A 15,094-nucleotide genomic window follows, 5' to 3' on the forward strand; every position below is an offset into this window, starting at 1 on the left:
GCGCTCCATTTGCTTTCTCTCTTTGTGCTGCAGTCAAAACATACGCTCCTTTAGATTCGTATTCCACTTTGAACAATGCCACGTCTGACATCACTAAGTTATGCGCGACGGTTGATCCAGCTCGATAGTAGTTGGCAGGAAGAGGATGTGAGAATTAGAGGCTTGCCTTCTCCGCGAGGTGGTCTGCGATTGTGGAGCCCTGATACGGCACGGGCTTGTTGACTTCGCGCCACTGCGACTCGGCCTGTGAACCGGGAGCAGGATAGTCGTGCCCGCTGAGTCGCCAAAGGTCTGCTGCGGGCTCTTCGATGTGGATCTGAGTGGAGAATGCCCGGGTCAAGATGAAATCGAGTGAGCGTGAGAAGTCTGAATTCTGAAAGAGGGAGGACTGTCGTTCAATCAGGCCAGTGTAGCTTACCTCCCATTCGCAATTCTTTGCTTCCAAGACGGCTCTGAAGCGGTCTTCGAGCGATCGGATGGTGCGCGTGCGTCTCTCCTTGCCCTCGGCAGTGCGGGCGAGGTGCTGGCTGACGATGCGCACGAACGGCTTGCCTTGCTCGCTTGCACGCTCCGAATGGCTCTGCTTGCCAATGTAGAAGTCGTCGTCGTCGATCGGACAGAAGAGGGTGATCACGAGGAAAGCCGGAAGCCCTACACTGATGCTGACAATTTTTGACGCCGTCAGATGGCCGCCTCTTCATCTAACTTGGTTCGGCACGCGCAACTCACTACATGCTGGCGATGCTGTCCACCAGCGCTCGCTTCTCATCCTTGGTGAAGAATCCCGGGGGAGTGTAGATGCGGTGGAGCGGCATGGCGAGTCTAGACAGAGAGGTCGAAAGGGTGTGGGTCGATACAGGCAGTTCTTCGTCTCAGGACGGACGGCGCTTCTTATAAGATGTTGACTCCGAGTTGCGCCAAAGGTCAGTCAGTGTCTGTGCCGGAGTGCAACTTCATGCGTGCGCATCAGCCGAACAGGACAGCTACTGCCTGTTTGTGGTGCAACCCACGCCAGGGTCCAGTTGGGACGGCAGCATGCAGCATGCCCCGCACAGCCGGAATTCCGCTCGGACTCCGGTTGCCTGCCACGCGGAGATTGACCTATTCTCGGCGTTCCAGCTGATTCCGGCTTGACGGATCGCCGTCATGACCGAGTGATCGTGCAGCTCGCAGCGAGCTCGCAGCGAGCTCACATCGAGCCCGCCCCGAGCGCTTTCAGCCTCAACGTCGTGCGGGTTGGGCATCCACGTGCCTTTTGGGGCTTCACAATGGCATGAAACGCTTCAGTTTCGCGCGGTCACGTCAGGTCGAATCCGCTCCTTTTTGGTCTCCAACCGATTTGCCGATCTGACCTGAAAATATTGCCTTTTATTTTTGTTAGATCATGACCTGAGGGCTGGGGCGTCTCTCCGCGGCGTCGGCTTTATCTTGGCGCCAGGCAGCTCGGAAATAAGTCGAACCAGGCGCAACTGCGCAGCTACATTTTTCGGCTAGCTTCGCAGTCTTGACAGCTGCAGCTCCACATCCGACCTGCCGTCCGGCAAGCTCGAATCAGGCGGTGGCCACCGTTGGAGATGCGGCTCCCAGTGCTCCTTCTTTGTCACTTGCGCGTGCTAGCAGCTCCGCGAGTGTGTGCCTTCGGCTCGGATTGGCCGCTTCCCGACGTCGCAGCCGGCACGCCAAGCCGAGGACCGTGGGAAGCCGCGTCAGCTGCTTGTAATCAGGGAGGCGAGCGAGCAGCTGTCCTTGTGGCTTCCGATCCGCTCTTCATTCGGCTGGATCCCGACGCTTCTTTGAAAGTGACCGACTGCCGACCCTGGATTCTGGACGCTGCTTCAGGTTTTGCGACGCGCGGCTCACCTTCGATGTTGGTGCTGCCGCCCCGTTTGTTCCCTTCCACGATCACGTCGCCCCTGTCGGCATCCTTCCGAACAGCATGGCCGTCACCACAGCAGCAGGCGCTGCTAACAAGCCGCGCTCGATGAATCGATCCTGCATACAATGCCGCGAGCGCAAGATCAAATGCGACCGTCTCGACCCTTGCAGCCAGTGCACCTCCAAAGGCGCCACCGATCAATGCAGACGAGAGCTTCGCAAAAAGAGGGCCAAGAACAAGCGCCCCTTCCCCAAGCGCAAGACCCGCACCGCCACAGCATCCACGCTCTCCGACTCCACCGTCGCCCGCTCCGAGCCCACATCGAATACGAGTAATCCTGGCGTCGAGCCCACATCCTGGGCCGACGGCTCCATGGGCTCTGCATCGCATCACTGCGACACCTGCCGCACGCCGTCCTCTACCTCGGGCAAAGCTAGCACGCCCAACACTTCCTCGTCTGCTCACGATTTGAGCTACTTTGGAACGCAGGACAAGCACACCTCAGTCTCATCGAACCGATTCCCTCCGTCTTCAGCTCCAAGGCAGCAGCAGCATGCATCGCTCCCTCCCGGCTTCGACCAGAGCTCCAGCGGATCCGACGAATCCGACGAATCCTACGATGACGAAGATGACGATGACGCCGAGCCGTCTTCGCGTCTCGACGATCGTCTCCACATCCTCGAAGCTAATCAGCTCATGGCGCTCAACACAGCTCCCGAAGCCAGGTGTCCCTTTGCTCTCAAAGACGTCTACGCAGACTGGAAGGCCATGCCCATCGACAAACGCCGTGGCCTTATTCACGACATTCGTTCAGCACTACCTACCGCGGAGCAGTCTTTGCACCTCTTGCACAGCGTCTACGTCAAGCGCATCCACTCCCTCTATGGCAACATTGTACACGTCCCAAGCGTTCACCTCATCCTTACTGAGCTCCTCACTGATCCCGACTTCGAGCTGCGTGAGCGCTATGCGATGGGCCCCATCACCACCGCGCTTATGGTCATCTTCGCCGCCCTTCGCGCCGCTCCGCTCGACCGCAACTACACCTGGCCGGCACCTGGAAGCAGCGGCACGCACATTCAACCGCTCAGCCAGAAGGAAATCCGCCAACGCCAAAAAAAGATCTACATTCTCGTCAGACGCATCCAGGCGTTCGAGTCAAACTTCACTTTTGGCAGCATCTCCGAACTCCAGACTGCCGTCCTCATGCTCGCCTGCGGCAAGGGCTCGCCGTCGTTCTTCGACTCGCTCGCCGACTGCGCCACCCGTTCGGCCATGCGCATGCGCATCCATCGTCTCGGCTCCCTTGAAAAGATGCACAGTCCGCACGCTCGCCCCAGTCAGGTCGTCACCGGTGAAATGGCCGTCCGCTGCTGGTGGGCTCTCGTCCGCCGCGACTGGTCGCAGAGCAGCAAGCATCGCTCGTATCGCATCGCACCCTCGCAGTTCAACACACGCCTGCCGCTCAACCTGTTCGACGACGAGCTCATCACCATCCCGGTGGCCCGTTCCCATCTTCGCTCCACTTGGACCCCCGTAAGCTACTCGCTAGCCATCATCGACTTTGCCATCATGACCCGCTCCCTCGTCGATCACGTCAACTCGCACTCCGATCTCGACGATGCTCCCGCCACCGTCGATGGTTGGGGCCTTGCCGCCGTGTATGGACAGCGCCTACCGGCTGCACAGCGCGATTCGCTCGACCAGCTCTTTCAGTCGCTCATCTCGGCCTTTCCCGCACACTATTCGCTCGATGCGCGCTACGATGACATCGCCATGGTCGATGTCGAGCGCTGGCTCCTCCACCAACGCCTCTTCCATCTCTTCCTCACGCTCCACATGCCGCTCATCTCTGAGGCTGGGCGTCCTCACGGTAGCCTCATGTACATGGCGAACCATATCCTCGACATCCAGGACAAGGTCTCGGGCATTTGCACGCTCCTCGACAATACTCGGGTCAACACGCTCCAGATGATGCGTGCATGCCTGGTGCTTCTGCTCGATCTCTTCTTCACCGAGGCGCCGGCAAGCATTGGCGGTCTGTCGCGCCTCATGACGCGCAGAAAGATCATCGCTGCGCTCGAAAGGACCCCGATGGAGACGCTCTCTAGCACCACCAAGCTGAGCATTCAGCTGGTACAGATCCTTTTGCTCATCGAAGAGCAGCAGCACCGCTCGCAGACGGCGCTCGATGCCTCGACAGCAGAGTCCCCACCACTCAATGCCACGGCACAAGAGGCCAGCGTCGGGCCGGCCGTCGACGCCGCTACCCTGCGCAGTCGATGGCACGCCACGTGCCAGATTCTTGACGTACTGCTCAACGACGGGTATTGGCGCTCCTTCCGAAAGAATCTTTTGTCTCTCGACCACCTCATTCCAGACTGGCTCCAGCGGCCGTTACGGGAGGGCGCGGGAACGATGTCTCAGAATACGCCCGCCAAGGTGCAGGTCCTGCCACCAACGGTGGGGCCTCCCGCTGCATCCACAATCGTCAACAACGCCGCTCCCGAACCGAGCTTTCCGGCGCAAATCGAGCGAGCCTTCGACGCAGGCAACGCCGACGCCATCCTTGGACCAATCCATGACGCCGGCCTTCTCATTCCTTTCGACGCCTCGATTTTCGATGACCTGGAGACTGCCGATCTTGTCACGACCGACACCTCGTCTCCCTTGCCGCAGCTCGACGTAGACCTGCTCGGTCAGCTCGATTTTGAGGGCTACGGCAACTCGAGCCAGTCGCTCGACTTTGCCAAGATGCTCATGGACTGGCGCGTCGACGTACCTCTAGCTTTGTGATCCCCTTTCGTGTCTTTCAGTCCTGTTGTTGTCCCCGCAAAGCATCCGCATTCAACTCTGTAAGTTATCTTCTTGTCCCGCATCGATCTGAAATCACCACACTTGTCGGGCTTGCCCCCTCGAATGTGCCTGCGAGAGCGGAGTCAGAGCGTGGCAGCTTGCCGTGAACTCATGCAGACCACACAAACACGATCCAGGCACTCGGCATGGCAGAAAGGAACGCGTCACCAGTAGCAGTACAGGGGTGGCTGGGGCAAAGACAATCACTTGGACTTGGCAGCCGAAGAGCCGTTGACGGCCCTCCACTGGGTGCGTGCGCCCATGACGGAGGAGGCGCAACCTGCGAGGCCGAGAATGCCTTCGTCGAGGCCGAGGATGTCGGCGCCCGTGGCGGGGATGAGCCAGTCGAGGGCGTCCTGCGTCATCTGGTAGCGCACAGCGGCCTGCTCGGTCGAGATCTGGGCGAGCTCGATCTTGCGGTCCGCCTCCTTCTCGGCGGTGGCGCGGGGGCGCTTGGCGCTCGCGGCGCGCTGCTGCAGCACATAGGTCTTGTAGCTGCCCGAGGCGAGCGAGAAGGTGAGACCGAGCAGCCAGAAGCGAGCTGCGTTTTTCGAGATCTTGTCCGCGGTCGCCTTTTCGAACGTGTAGACCTTGGCACCGTGGATCTGAGATTTTGAGACGGGTCAGCAGGGCGAAAGGTCAAAAGATGCACAGAGACGGGAGCAAGGGAGCGGCTGCAAAGCATATACATACCCATTGGAGCGTGTCGAGGATGAGGTAGAAGCCGTAGCCAAGCTGACGGCCGATGGCGGCGTACGAGACCACAGGGTCCTGAATGGTGGTCGCCTTGAGCGCAGCCTGGAAGTGCTCGAGGAACTTGCCGACGCGCATCACTGATAAGGAGGCAAGGGCATCCAAAGGTGGTCAGGAGCGGTTCGGCACTGCACAACATACAATCTGTCGAACTTACGCTTTCGGCTGAGACCGAGCTGGGACTTGAGTGCGGTAAGGCGGGCAACGGTCTCCTTGGTGGCACCCTTGCGGTATTCGTACCAAGCGAGGAATCGGGCAGCATACTGGATGGTACGGTAGGTCTTGTCCCTGCCGACGGTGGTGGACCAGAATCGCAGCAGCTGCGAGAGGTAAGGGTGGAAGATGATTTGCTGGAGCGCAGACATGATGGCGGGTGCGGTTCCGATGGTGGTTGGGCGTCAAGAAGCCGGCAGGAGAGCAACGACGGCCGAGTCGAGGATGAGCGGGGACCGTGCCTCTCATTCTGCGCAAAGTCGGCTGTGGGGTCCGGCTGCCGAGCAGCTTCTCCGCGCAAGTCGCATTTCACACTCAAATTCCGTGAATCCCCCTCCGTCTCGGCCGTCTTCCGCGTCCGGGCCATTTTCGACTCGCGTCAACCGGAGCAAGCCGAGTCCCATTCATTCTGCTCATGCGCGCTTTGCAGACAATTGAATGACATTCTGGATTTCAAAGCGTTCGAGAATCGCCCCTGCTGTAGCGGCAAAGACGGCTGTCGCCACGAGACACTATGGACATCCATCGAGGAGAAAATTCCGTGCCGCCTGTCGGTCTGTCGTCTTGGATGTGACATTCGTCTGGATTCGTTCAGCGGGAGACAAAGGCTCCGATGCCATTATGAGATCGTTTCACCTCGGTAAACGTGCCGTACCAGATTGACGCTTTGATTGCTCGGATAGCCTAGGGTATAGGAACGAAGATCGAAACTGTGAAACTGGCGACGCATCAGCTACTTGGCTAGCCAGCTAGAAAACCTGTCTCTGCTGGCTCCCTTCGCTGGCATCTTCACACAGCTGGGATGAGTCACCCTGCTGCTCGCCGTCTCCATCCTTGTGCGTCTCTTGCACGGAGATCTGCAGATCGGGGCAAGACTTTTGAAGCTCTTCGAGCTTGGCAAGGAGGGTGGGAGAGTCGATTTGCGGAGCAGCCATGAGGTCATCGAGGCTCGCTTTGATGGAAGCGCCCAGCTTCTCTGGCCAGTCATACTTCTCGAGCCTCTCGAGAAGCGCAGAGAGGTCGACGTCCAAGTCGTCTCCCTTGTCCATCTTCAGAGGGGCGTCATTTGCGCAAAGAAGAGTTAAGCAGTCCGGCGTCTGGACACCAGTAAGGTCGTGGAAGCCAACAAACTTACGACTTCGACAACGACCTTGTCCATTTTGAACGTGCAACGGTTAGTTCAGTGATCCGACTGTTGAGCGACGTGTGTGTGAGGCGAAAGAGAGGGGAGCAAGGCTATCTAGCACTCTTTTCGCGCTTTCGTGAAGTCGGGGAGGCAAGTGAGGCGGAGTGCGCAAGAGAGAAGCGGGAAATATACGATCGGATTCGGCTCGTGTGTTTTGATGAGACTGTGACAGGTATGGGATCGTCGTTACCTCATGCAGGATGACTTGCGCAGCCGGCAGAACTTTAGCTTTGCGGTCACAACGCTTTGTTGCGCCGACAAAGCTGGCGATTGAGCTGCCTCTGTTCCGACACGGGTCAGCAAGGTTTGCGCTCTCTTGCGTGCTGGTACTCCGTCTTATCTCGGCGCAACCTGTCTGCACAATCTCATCGTGCCTGCCAGCGGAAGTATTCCGCGTCGATGCGGAACTCATTGCATCCTCAGTCATGCAAACGCGTGCATCTGAAGCTTGTCTGCGCATTCAATTCCGAATCGTGCTGCTTTCTCTGATTGACCGAGTTCGTGTGACAAAGCAGAGTGGGCCTGTTCTACGCTTCACTGCTTGCGCTTCCTGGAAGACACCGAAGGCGACTGGACGAGCGCCTCCTGCTTGGAGCCAGCGGGTGTGAGCGGCGTGCCGTTCTGGCTTGCAGCGGAGAGGCCTTTAGAGAGCGGAGTTTTGGAGACACCATTGGCTTTGACCGGAGTCGAAGACTTCTTCGACGGGGTCGCTACAGCCGAAGTGCCGTTCACTTTGACCGGCGCGTCCGTCTTCGTGACGTCCTCAGTCAGGATCTGGTTTTTGAAAAGCTCCACCAACTCGTCTGTATCAGCGAGCAAAACGTCCGAGATGCCGCGTTCGCCTGATGCAACCGCGTCTGCCTTTCGTGCCTCTGCGTCCTTCTTGTCTACGTCGTCGACTGTGGCGTCCAGATGGGCATTCGTTGTCGGTGCAGCGGCAGCCGACGGTGCCGCCATGGCAGGAGGCAGCATCTTGGACAAGAAGGCGTCAAAGAGGAGCGTTGCAGGTGGCAGAAGATGCGGGGCCGTCGAGAACAGCGAAGCGACTCCCGAGCCCACGGTGCCAGCGACAAGATTGGCGTTAGCCACGGCACTAGCCTGGTCGTCATCGTCTTGCGCTTCGTCGCGGGCATCATGGAAGGCCGATGGACCGAAGAGGTCGTCAAAGAGCGTTTTCTTGACGCTCGAAATGCCCCGAATGCTCTCTGCTGTGGCGTCCGCTCCGGCTGCGGTCGACGACGAAGGCGAAGATGAGAAGGTGACGAGATCCATCTCGGTGCTGACTGCGACAAAGTCCTGTGCCTGAGCACGCGCTCCGGCAGGCAGCGGTACGGGCGCTACAGCAGCGACCGATGTGCGGAAAATCACCCGCTGACCCGAGCCCGATGCTGCCTTGCTGGCGGCATGGGCCGACACGGCAGCCGACGATGTGGCCATTTCGCGGTCCGAGACCAGCGAGACGGTCTCCACGATGGTCTTTGCCTGTCGAGTCGCCGAGGCCTCTGAGCCAGCAGCATCGTGTGCGTCGGCAGTAGACGACACGAGCGTGAAAAGGGGTCGGTCGACTTCTTCGGCAGTGTCAGCTGAGCTAGTGGTTGGGAGGAGCAGGTTGGCCTGCTTTCCGGTCTCGAGCCCTTTGCGTGAGACTTGGCGCGAGAGGATTAGATCCCAAACGAGCACCGCCGAGCCCGCAGCGATGCCGAGGTAGCGGCCGGAGAAGGCAAGGCTTTCCACTCCGTTGGCCAACTCGGGAGCAGAGATGACCATCGACATGAGGTTGCTCTCGGGGCTCCACAGCGTGACAGAACCGACCTGGCCAACAGCAAGGATCGAGCCGTCGGCAGAGAAGGCAGTGGTAGTGGGAAGCTGCTGGCGGTAGCCGAAGACGGAGCGGCAGGCCCAATAGCTTTCGTTCTTGCCCGACTTGAGTTTGCGCGAGGCCAAGTGCCAAGTGCGCACCTTTCCATCGGTGGCGGTGGTGACGACGAGCGCGTCGATGGGCGAAAAGGTGATGGAGGTGATGCGTCGTGCGTTGTGGGGTCGGTCGATGCGGGTGTTGAGCACGTAGCGTCGGTTGATGGGATTCCACCTCCAGAACTTGAGGCTGGACTCGGCGATCACCTCGACGTCGTCGTCGCCATCGGAGAGGTTGCGACTGTCGAAGGTGACCATCCACTCGCCGGCCTCAGCCGTCTTGGCGGAAATGAAGGGGGAGAAGACGACGCGCTCGACGCGGGTGGGCTCGATCTGTTCATCTTCCACACGCGAGACGCGGTTGGAGGGGGCGACTTCGAGCTCGGCGGTGTTGGCATCCTTTATGGGGTCGTAGAATTGCAGAGACGACGGATGGCCGGCCAAGAGAACGATGTTGCGGCTTGCGGGATGCACGGCGAGCGGCACATGCGTGCTGGCTGGGAGCGAGGCGCCTGGAAGGTAGCGCGATGCGTCGATCTTGATACGGGTGAAGCTCCTGGTGGGTTTGAGCGACATGGACGAGACAAAGGTGATGCTGCCGTCGGCCAGCGAGACCGCGTACTCCTGCTCCCTTCCGTCCAGTCCGTTGGCGACGGCGATGGCCGAGAGCGGGGCGCCCAGACGCGGGACAAACTCTTTGGAGGCGGCGTTGCCCGAAGCGCCCAAGTGCCAGACGACGAGGACACCCTCTTCGCCTCCGGAGAGAAGGTGAGCTCCGTTGGGCGAGAAGCAAAGCGAGGAGACGGCATGGGCGTGCCAGTGCAAGACGGTCGAGGGTGCATGCCTTTCCATGCCGTCATCCGCCTCTGCTTTGGAAGGAGCCATGAAGTTCTTTTGAAGGCAGTACCAGACGCGAATGCGACCGGAAGCGTCGCCAGTGACAAGACGGGTCGGGTCGGTGGGGTGGAAGGCCATGCAAGTCATCGAATCGCGCTGATGCTGTGCGCCGGGATGGGAGGAGATGAAACGGGTGAAGCCCGAGGCAAGGTCGTGCGTCCTGGCGACCTGGACCTTGTCGTTTCCGACGACGACGAGCCATTCGCCGTTGGGCGAAACGCCGATGGAGACAGCCTCGCGCGTCTTGCCGATACGTGAGACTTCGGGGCGGATGGAAGCGCCACGGGCGAACTTGGGCAAGGCGGGATAGGCGTGTGCGTGGGAGGCGAGGTCGAGGCTGAAGTGAGCGATGATGCTGTTGAAAGGCGCGCCGCTCTCGAGCACAGCCAGGATCTCGGACAGGTTCTTGGGAGCAGTGTCGGCATCACGGTGGCGGAACTTCTTCAAGAGCACGTAGAGCGTGTTGGGGCTGGACTCGTGCGCGGTCATTCCCGAGATGGGAAGCTGGAGGTCGAAGGAGGAGAGCAGAATGCCGTCGAGAAAGTCCCAGACCTTGACGCAGCCGTCGAGCGATGCGGTGAGCAGCTGCAGAGGATTCGCCGGGTTGATCATGATGGCGGTGATGGCGGCAAAGTGCGATCCTGGGCCGCTGGAGAGCGTCGAGACGACCTGACCGGTGGTGCGCGAGTAGATGCGCACCGATGTTTTGGAGACTGCGAAGAAGTAGTCGGCATCGCGGGTGAAGATGACCGGCAGACGCGATACGCGGCCTTCGCTGATGGTTTGGAAGGGCGAGAAAGCGGCAGAGCGATCCTTGGAGCGGAAGATGCTCTTTTTGCTCTTGCGGCTACGGTTCTTGCCCGAGGCGGCCGCCTGGCTCGTCGAAGCGTCTTGGTTCGAGGGCTCCGCATCGACGTCCATAGCTGCAGACAGTTGCGCGCTCGGCTTTTCGGCAGCAAGAGAGGCAGGCTGCGCCTTCTTTGTGGGCGACGATGGTGCGGAGCGCGGCATGTCTTCTGCTCCTGACCTTCAGGCCTGTCTACCGGACTGATGAGATAGAGCCGAGAAGCACTGTAAGAGGGCGCCCGATCGGCTAGCCGCTTCTTGTGTGGCAAGTGTACGCCGTTTGAAGACGGCGATGGATGCTATTGAAGTGGGGCGAGGTGAGCAGCGATGAGGAGCGTGACAGTCGTGAGCACAAGTGAGGTTGCAGGTGCGGAAGCTGCGAGACAGAGCAGAGATTGCACTCTGCCGCCTGAATTCCAACCAAAAAATTCTCGCCATCTGCAAAAAAGTACAGTCGCCAAATCTCGGATTTCGGGGCCCTTTCGGCTCGCTCCAACGCCCTGCTACAGTAAAAGGGTTTCTCCCTTTTTTACGGCCTGATTTTCCGTTTCGCTCGCGAAACGGCGTGAACGACGGCTGTGGAAAGTGTCGTCACCACCGTCGGGCATTTTTACAGATGATCAAAGTCGTCGGCGAAGTCTCGGTAATGCTTGAGCGCACATGAAAGTTCAACGCCGCGGCGGGGCGGAACGGCTGGGTCCTGTGTATTGAGTTGAACGTGTCAAACAGGTATTCTGGACAACGGCGCAGCCCAGCTTCCAGGGAGTCTACAGTGTCCGCACCGCGTGTCGACGGAGTGTGCTCGCAGATGACCGGATAACTTAAACCCATTTCGCTCTCAACTGTCTGCGCCTTTCATGCCGTCGCTACTTCCACATGCATGCCGACATGAAGTCGATTGCTCGCCGTTGATGATCTCTCGATGGATTTCGTTTCACGACGGCAGCCGCATGCTTTCCTTGTGCGTGCACAGTAGGTTCAAGCCGCTCTGGCTGAGGCGGACTCCAAGATCAGCGTGCTGATCGCAAAGGAGGCTCAATCCGCGGCCATCCTGAGCGGGAACAGCCCAGAGGTGGCTTTCACCCCATGCCTGTTCCTTTCAATTGAAGCTCACAGTTTCTGAACTCTTTCTGTCTGAGTGACGATGGCGTGATGATGGCAGCCAACTGAAGCAATATTCAGCAGAGTGATCCCCACACATACAAATGCCTCGCCTTTTCTTTTCTCCAACTCCCGCCAATATCTCGAGGCTCTCATCGCTGCACACTTCACAGTCACAGCCAGGCCAAACGCGGGCATTGTCGAAGTAGGAAGGTGGTGTTTCACATGCTTGGAAGCCTCCGATACAGTGAGGATTAGGCAGCCGCGGGCGCAGACTGCCATTTTCGGCCAGTGCAGGTTCGCACGAGCAGGGCAAAGCTTGTCGCCGACGTCGGGCGCGCATTGCTCTCAATGTCAATCAATTGCCACGGTGACGCTCACTGACAGCGCCGCGGGACGACGCGTCTGCGACTCAGGCAAAGACAGAGTCAGGGGAAAATCGCAGGCTAAAATTGCAGAAAATAAAAGCCAGCGCGCGAGGGGGAATTTTTCGGCACCGGACCGATCCAAATGCCGATTTTGCCGGACACGATCAGTGGGGTCGTCCAACACCACCATATCTCGACGGGGTCTTCGTCATACGACTGCGAAAACGACGTAAAACCGCTTACAATTTGTCGTAGTACTGCTCCAAGGTAGGAATGGAATCCTTAAGACCCTTGCGCTTGCGGATAGCGAGCACGATATCCTGGGTCTTGCCGGCGTCGAGGGGCGTTCCGGGGAGGAGCTGCCAGTGGTCAAAGACGGACTGGGGGAAAGCCTGACCGGAGGTGGCCTGACGGAGATCGGCGTTGAAACCGAACGACTCGTTGACGGGGAGGTAGGCCTTGACGGTGACCATGGGGGTTCCGACACGGGGCTCCTCGGAGAAGACGTGACCACGGCGCCTGTTGAGGCACGAGTAGATACCGCCGAGGCCGGAGTCGGGGCACTGGATCTCGACGAGGTAGACGGGCTCCTGGATACCGGGCTGGGCGAGGAGGGCGGCGGCGTAGCAGACGCGACGGCAGGTGGGGATGAGCTGTCCACCACCGCGGTGGATGGCGTCGGTGTGGAGGGTGACGTCGAGGATGTTGAAGCGGGTGCCGCGCATGGGCTCCTCGGCGGTGACGCCCTCCTTGGTGGCCCACTGGAAGGCGGCGACGCACGAGTCCTTGATCTCGTTGAGGTACTGGACACCCTTGGTGGTGTCGACGAGGAGGTTGGGGCCGGTGGTCTCGGGGCCGAAGCACCAGATCTTACGGGCGTCGGTGACGTCCCAACCGTAGTCGTCGGCGAGGACACGGGCACGGGCCTTGAAGTCGTCACGGGGGGTCATCTTGCCGTCCTCGATGAGGCGCGAGAGCTCCTCGTCGATGGGCTGGGCCTTGACGTAGAGACGGTTGTGCTTGTTCTGCGACTTGGAGAGGGCGACCATGGAGGACTCGGCCTGGACGGTCTCACGGTAACCGACGACGGGGTCCGAGATCTTGAGGGGAATCTGGGCATGGTCCTCTTCGAGGTCCTTGAGGACGATCTCGAGGTGGAGCTCACCGGCACCGGCGACAATGTGCTCACCGGTCTCGGCGATCCAGGCCTGCACACAGGGGTCGGACTTGGAGAGACGCTTGAGACCCTCGACGAGCTTGGGAAGGTCGTTGGCGTTCTTGACCTCGACGGCGACCTGCACGACGGGCGAGACGGAGAACTTCATGACCTTGAGGTTGTGGGCGGTCTCGGAGCTGGTGAGGGTACCGGACTTGAGCAGGAACTGGTCGACACCGACGAGACCAAGGATGTTACCGGCGGGGCAGTCCTCGATGGGCTCGACGTAACGGCCCATCATGAGGACGGTACGCTGGATCGACTTGACGAAGAGGTCGTCCTTCTTGCCGGGGGTGTAGTTGGGGCCCTGGATGCGGATCTTGGGACCGGACTTGACGGTGCCGGAGAAGATACGGCCGAAGGCGTAGAAGCGACCCTTGTCCGAGGTGGGGACCATCTTGGAGACGTAGAGCATGAGGGGGCCCTTGGGGTCGCAGTCGCGGATGCCGATGGCGGACTCGTCGTCGAGGGGGCCCTCGTAGAGGGTCTCGACACGGTAGCGCTGGGCGGTGACGGGCGAGGGGAGGTGGATGACAATCATCTCGAGGAGGGCGTCACCGGCGGGGAGGAACTTGCGCATGGCGACCTTGAGGAGCTGCTTGCCCTCGAGGTCCTGCTCGTCCTGGGTGAGCTTGACGTCGAGCTTCTCGAGGATCTTGGGGATCTCATCCTTCTTGAAGTTCATGATGGCGTCAAAGACGCGGAAGATGGGGTCGAGGACGAACATGTTGAAGGCACGCTCGAGGGGCTTGCCGTCGGCGTCGGTGTCCTTGGTGGTCCACTTCTTGGTCTTGGGGTTGAAGAAGTTGTCGCCCCAGAGCTTGACCATCATCTTGTCCTTGTCGACACCGAACTTCTTGGCGTAGCGGTTGGCGAACTGGCGGAGGGTGAAGGCCCAGCCGTGGAGACCCGAGGCGAAGGCGACGGTGCCCTTCTCGGGGTAGACCTGGCTCTCGCCGAGGACGGGGTCGTTGTAGGTGGCGATGACGACGTTGACGGACTCGATGGTACGCATGAAGGACTGGTAGAGGTCCTCCTTGCCGACCTGGAGCTCGAGGAGCGCACGGTCGACCTTGTTGAGGCAGACGACGGGCTTGATGCGCTCGGTGAGGGCCTGGCGGAGCACGGTCTCGGTCTGGACGCAGACACCCTCGATGCAGTCGACGACGACGAGGGCACCGTCGGTGACACGGAGGGCGGCGGTGACCTCGGAGGAGAAGTCGACGTGACCGGGCGAGTCGATGAGGTTGATCAAGAACTCGTTGCCGTCCTTCTTCTGGGCGATGGCGTCGAGGGCGTCCTTATCCATGGGGAAGTACATGGAGATGGCGGTGGACTTGATGGTGATACCACGCTCCTTCTCGTCGTCACGGGTGTCCATGAAACGGGTGTCACCGGCCTTGGCACCGGCGATGATACCAGCCTTGGAGACGAGCGAGTCGGTGAGGGTCGACTTGCCGTGGTCGACGTGGGCAATAACCGACATGTTTCGGATGTTGGTGGGCCTGTCCATGAGGCCACGGATCTCGTCGACGGTGAAGCTGGGAAATGAGAATGCAAAGAATGGAGAGTCATGGTATCAGTACGTTGTTGGTTGCCAAAGAATTAGAGCGAGGAGTATAGCGGCGCTGTCTATTGTACCGAGCCGCGATTCGGGGCGAAAGCCGTGGATATGGCGTGCGTTTTCTGCAGATACTCACTTAACCATCTTGACTGAACACTAGCGTCGGTGCGCTTGGGAACGAGGGAGATGGATAGGGGGGGAAAAAGATGGTGGTGGAAGAGGATGTAGAACAGCGGGCGCTCGCCAGACAAAGACCTGAGCGGGACGAGTGCACAAGGCAGGGGCGGCCACTCTCTCTCTCTCT

The 15,094-nt window shown here is 59.8% G+C and overlaps 6 protein-coding genes across 6 annotated transcripts; 1 reads left to right on the top strand and 5 right to left on the bottom strand.

The window, feature by feature from the left end:
• Nucleotides 1–154: 154 nt before the first annotated feature.
• PAN0_039d6334 (4-oxalocrotonate tautomerase) lies at nt 155–1,244 on the bottom strand (the record flags this gene model as incomplete). The annotated part of the gene is made up of 4 exons (XM_014798214.1): nt 155–316; nt 419–656; nt 730–822; nt 1,102–1,244. 4 exons carry the CDS (start codon nt 1,242–1,244, stop codon nt 155–157), a joined length of 636 nt encoding a protein of 211 aa, XP_014653700.1.
• Nucleotides 1,245–1,936: 692 nt separating this feature from the next.
• Nucleotides 1,937–4,672, top strand: PAN0_039c6335 (uncharacterized protein; the record flags this gene model as incomplete). The annotated part of the gene is made up of 1 exon (XM_014798215.1): nt 1,937–4,672. The coding sequence occupies one exon, from the start codon at nt 1,937–1,939 to the stop codon at nt 4,670–4,672; it is 2,736 nt and encodes a 911-aa protein (XP_014653701.1).
• A 263-nt stretch (nt 4,673–4,935) lies between these two features.
• PAN0_039d6336 (peroxisomal biogenesis factor 11) lies at nt 4,936–5,850 on the bottom strand (the record flags this gene model as incomplete). The annotated part of the gene is made up of 3 exons (XM_014798216.1): nt 4,936–5,337; nt 5,426–5,565; nt 5,643–5,850. 3 exons carry the CDS (start codon nt 5,848–5,850, stop codon nt 4,936–4,938), a joined length of 750 nt encoding a protein of 249 aa, XP_014653702.1.
• Nucleotides 5,851–6,447: 597 nt separating this feature from the next.
• PAN0_039d6337 (uncharacterized protein) lies at nt 6,448–6,857 on the bottom strand (the record flags this gene model as incomplete). Its single annotated transcript, XM_014798217.1, has 2 exons — nt 6,448–6,747; nt 6,834–6,857. 2 exons carry the CDS (start codon nt 6,855–6,857, stop codon nt 6,448–6,450), a joined length of 324 nt encoding a protein of 107 aa, XP_014653703.1.
• A 561-nt stretch (nt 6,858–7,418) lies between these two features.
• Nucleotides 7,419–10,706, bottom strand: PAN0_039d6338 (WD40 repeat-like protein; the record flags this gene model as incomplete). Its single annotated transcript, XM_014798218.1, has 1 exon — nt 7,419–10,706. The coding sequence occupies one exon, from the start codon at nt 10,704–10,706 to the stop codon at nt 7,419–7,421; it is 3,288 nt and encodes a 1,095-aa protein (XP_014653704.1).
• Nucleotides 10,707–12,249: 1,543 nt separating this feature from the next.
• On the bottom strand, nt 12,250–14,934 carry PAN0_039d6339 (p-loop containing nucleoside triphosphate hydrolase protein; the record flags this gene model as incomplete). Its single annotated transcript, XM_014798219.1, has 2 exons — nt 12,250–14,767; nt 14,927–14,934. 2 exons carry the CDS (start codon nt 14,932–14,934, stop codon nt 12,250–12,252), a joined length of 2,526 nt encoding a protein of 841 aa, XP_014653705.1.
• Nucleotides 14,935–15,094: the final 160 nt, after the last annotated feature.

The sequence above is a fragment of the Moesziomyces antarcticus genome (genome assembly GCF_000747765.1).
Source record: "Moesziomyces antarcticus DNA, scaffold: scaffold_v10039, strain JCM 10317, whole genome shotgun sequence".
Taxonomy (NCBI): domain Eukaryota; kingdom Fungi; phylum Basidiomycota; class Ustilaginomycetes; order Ustilaginales; family Ustilaginaceae; genus Moesziomyces; species Moesziomyces antarcticus.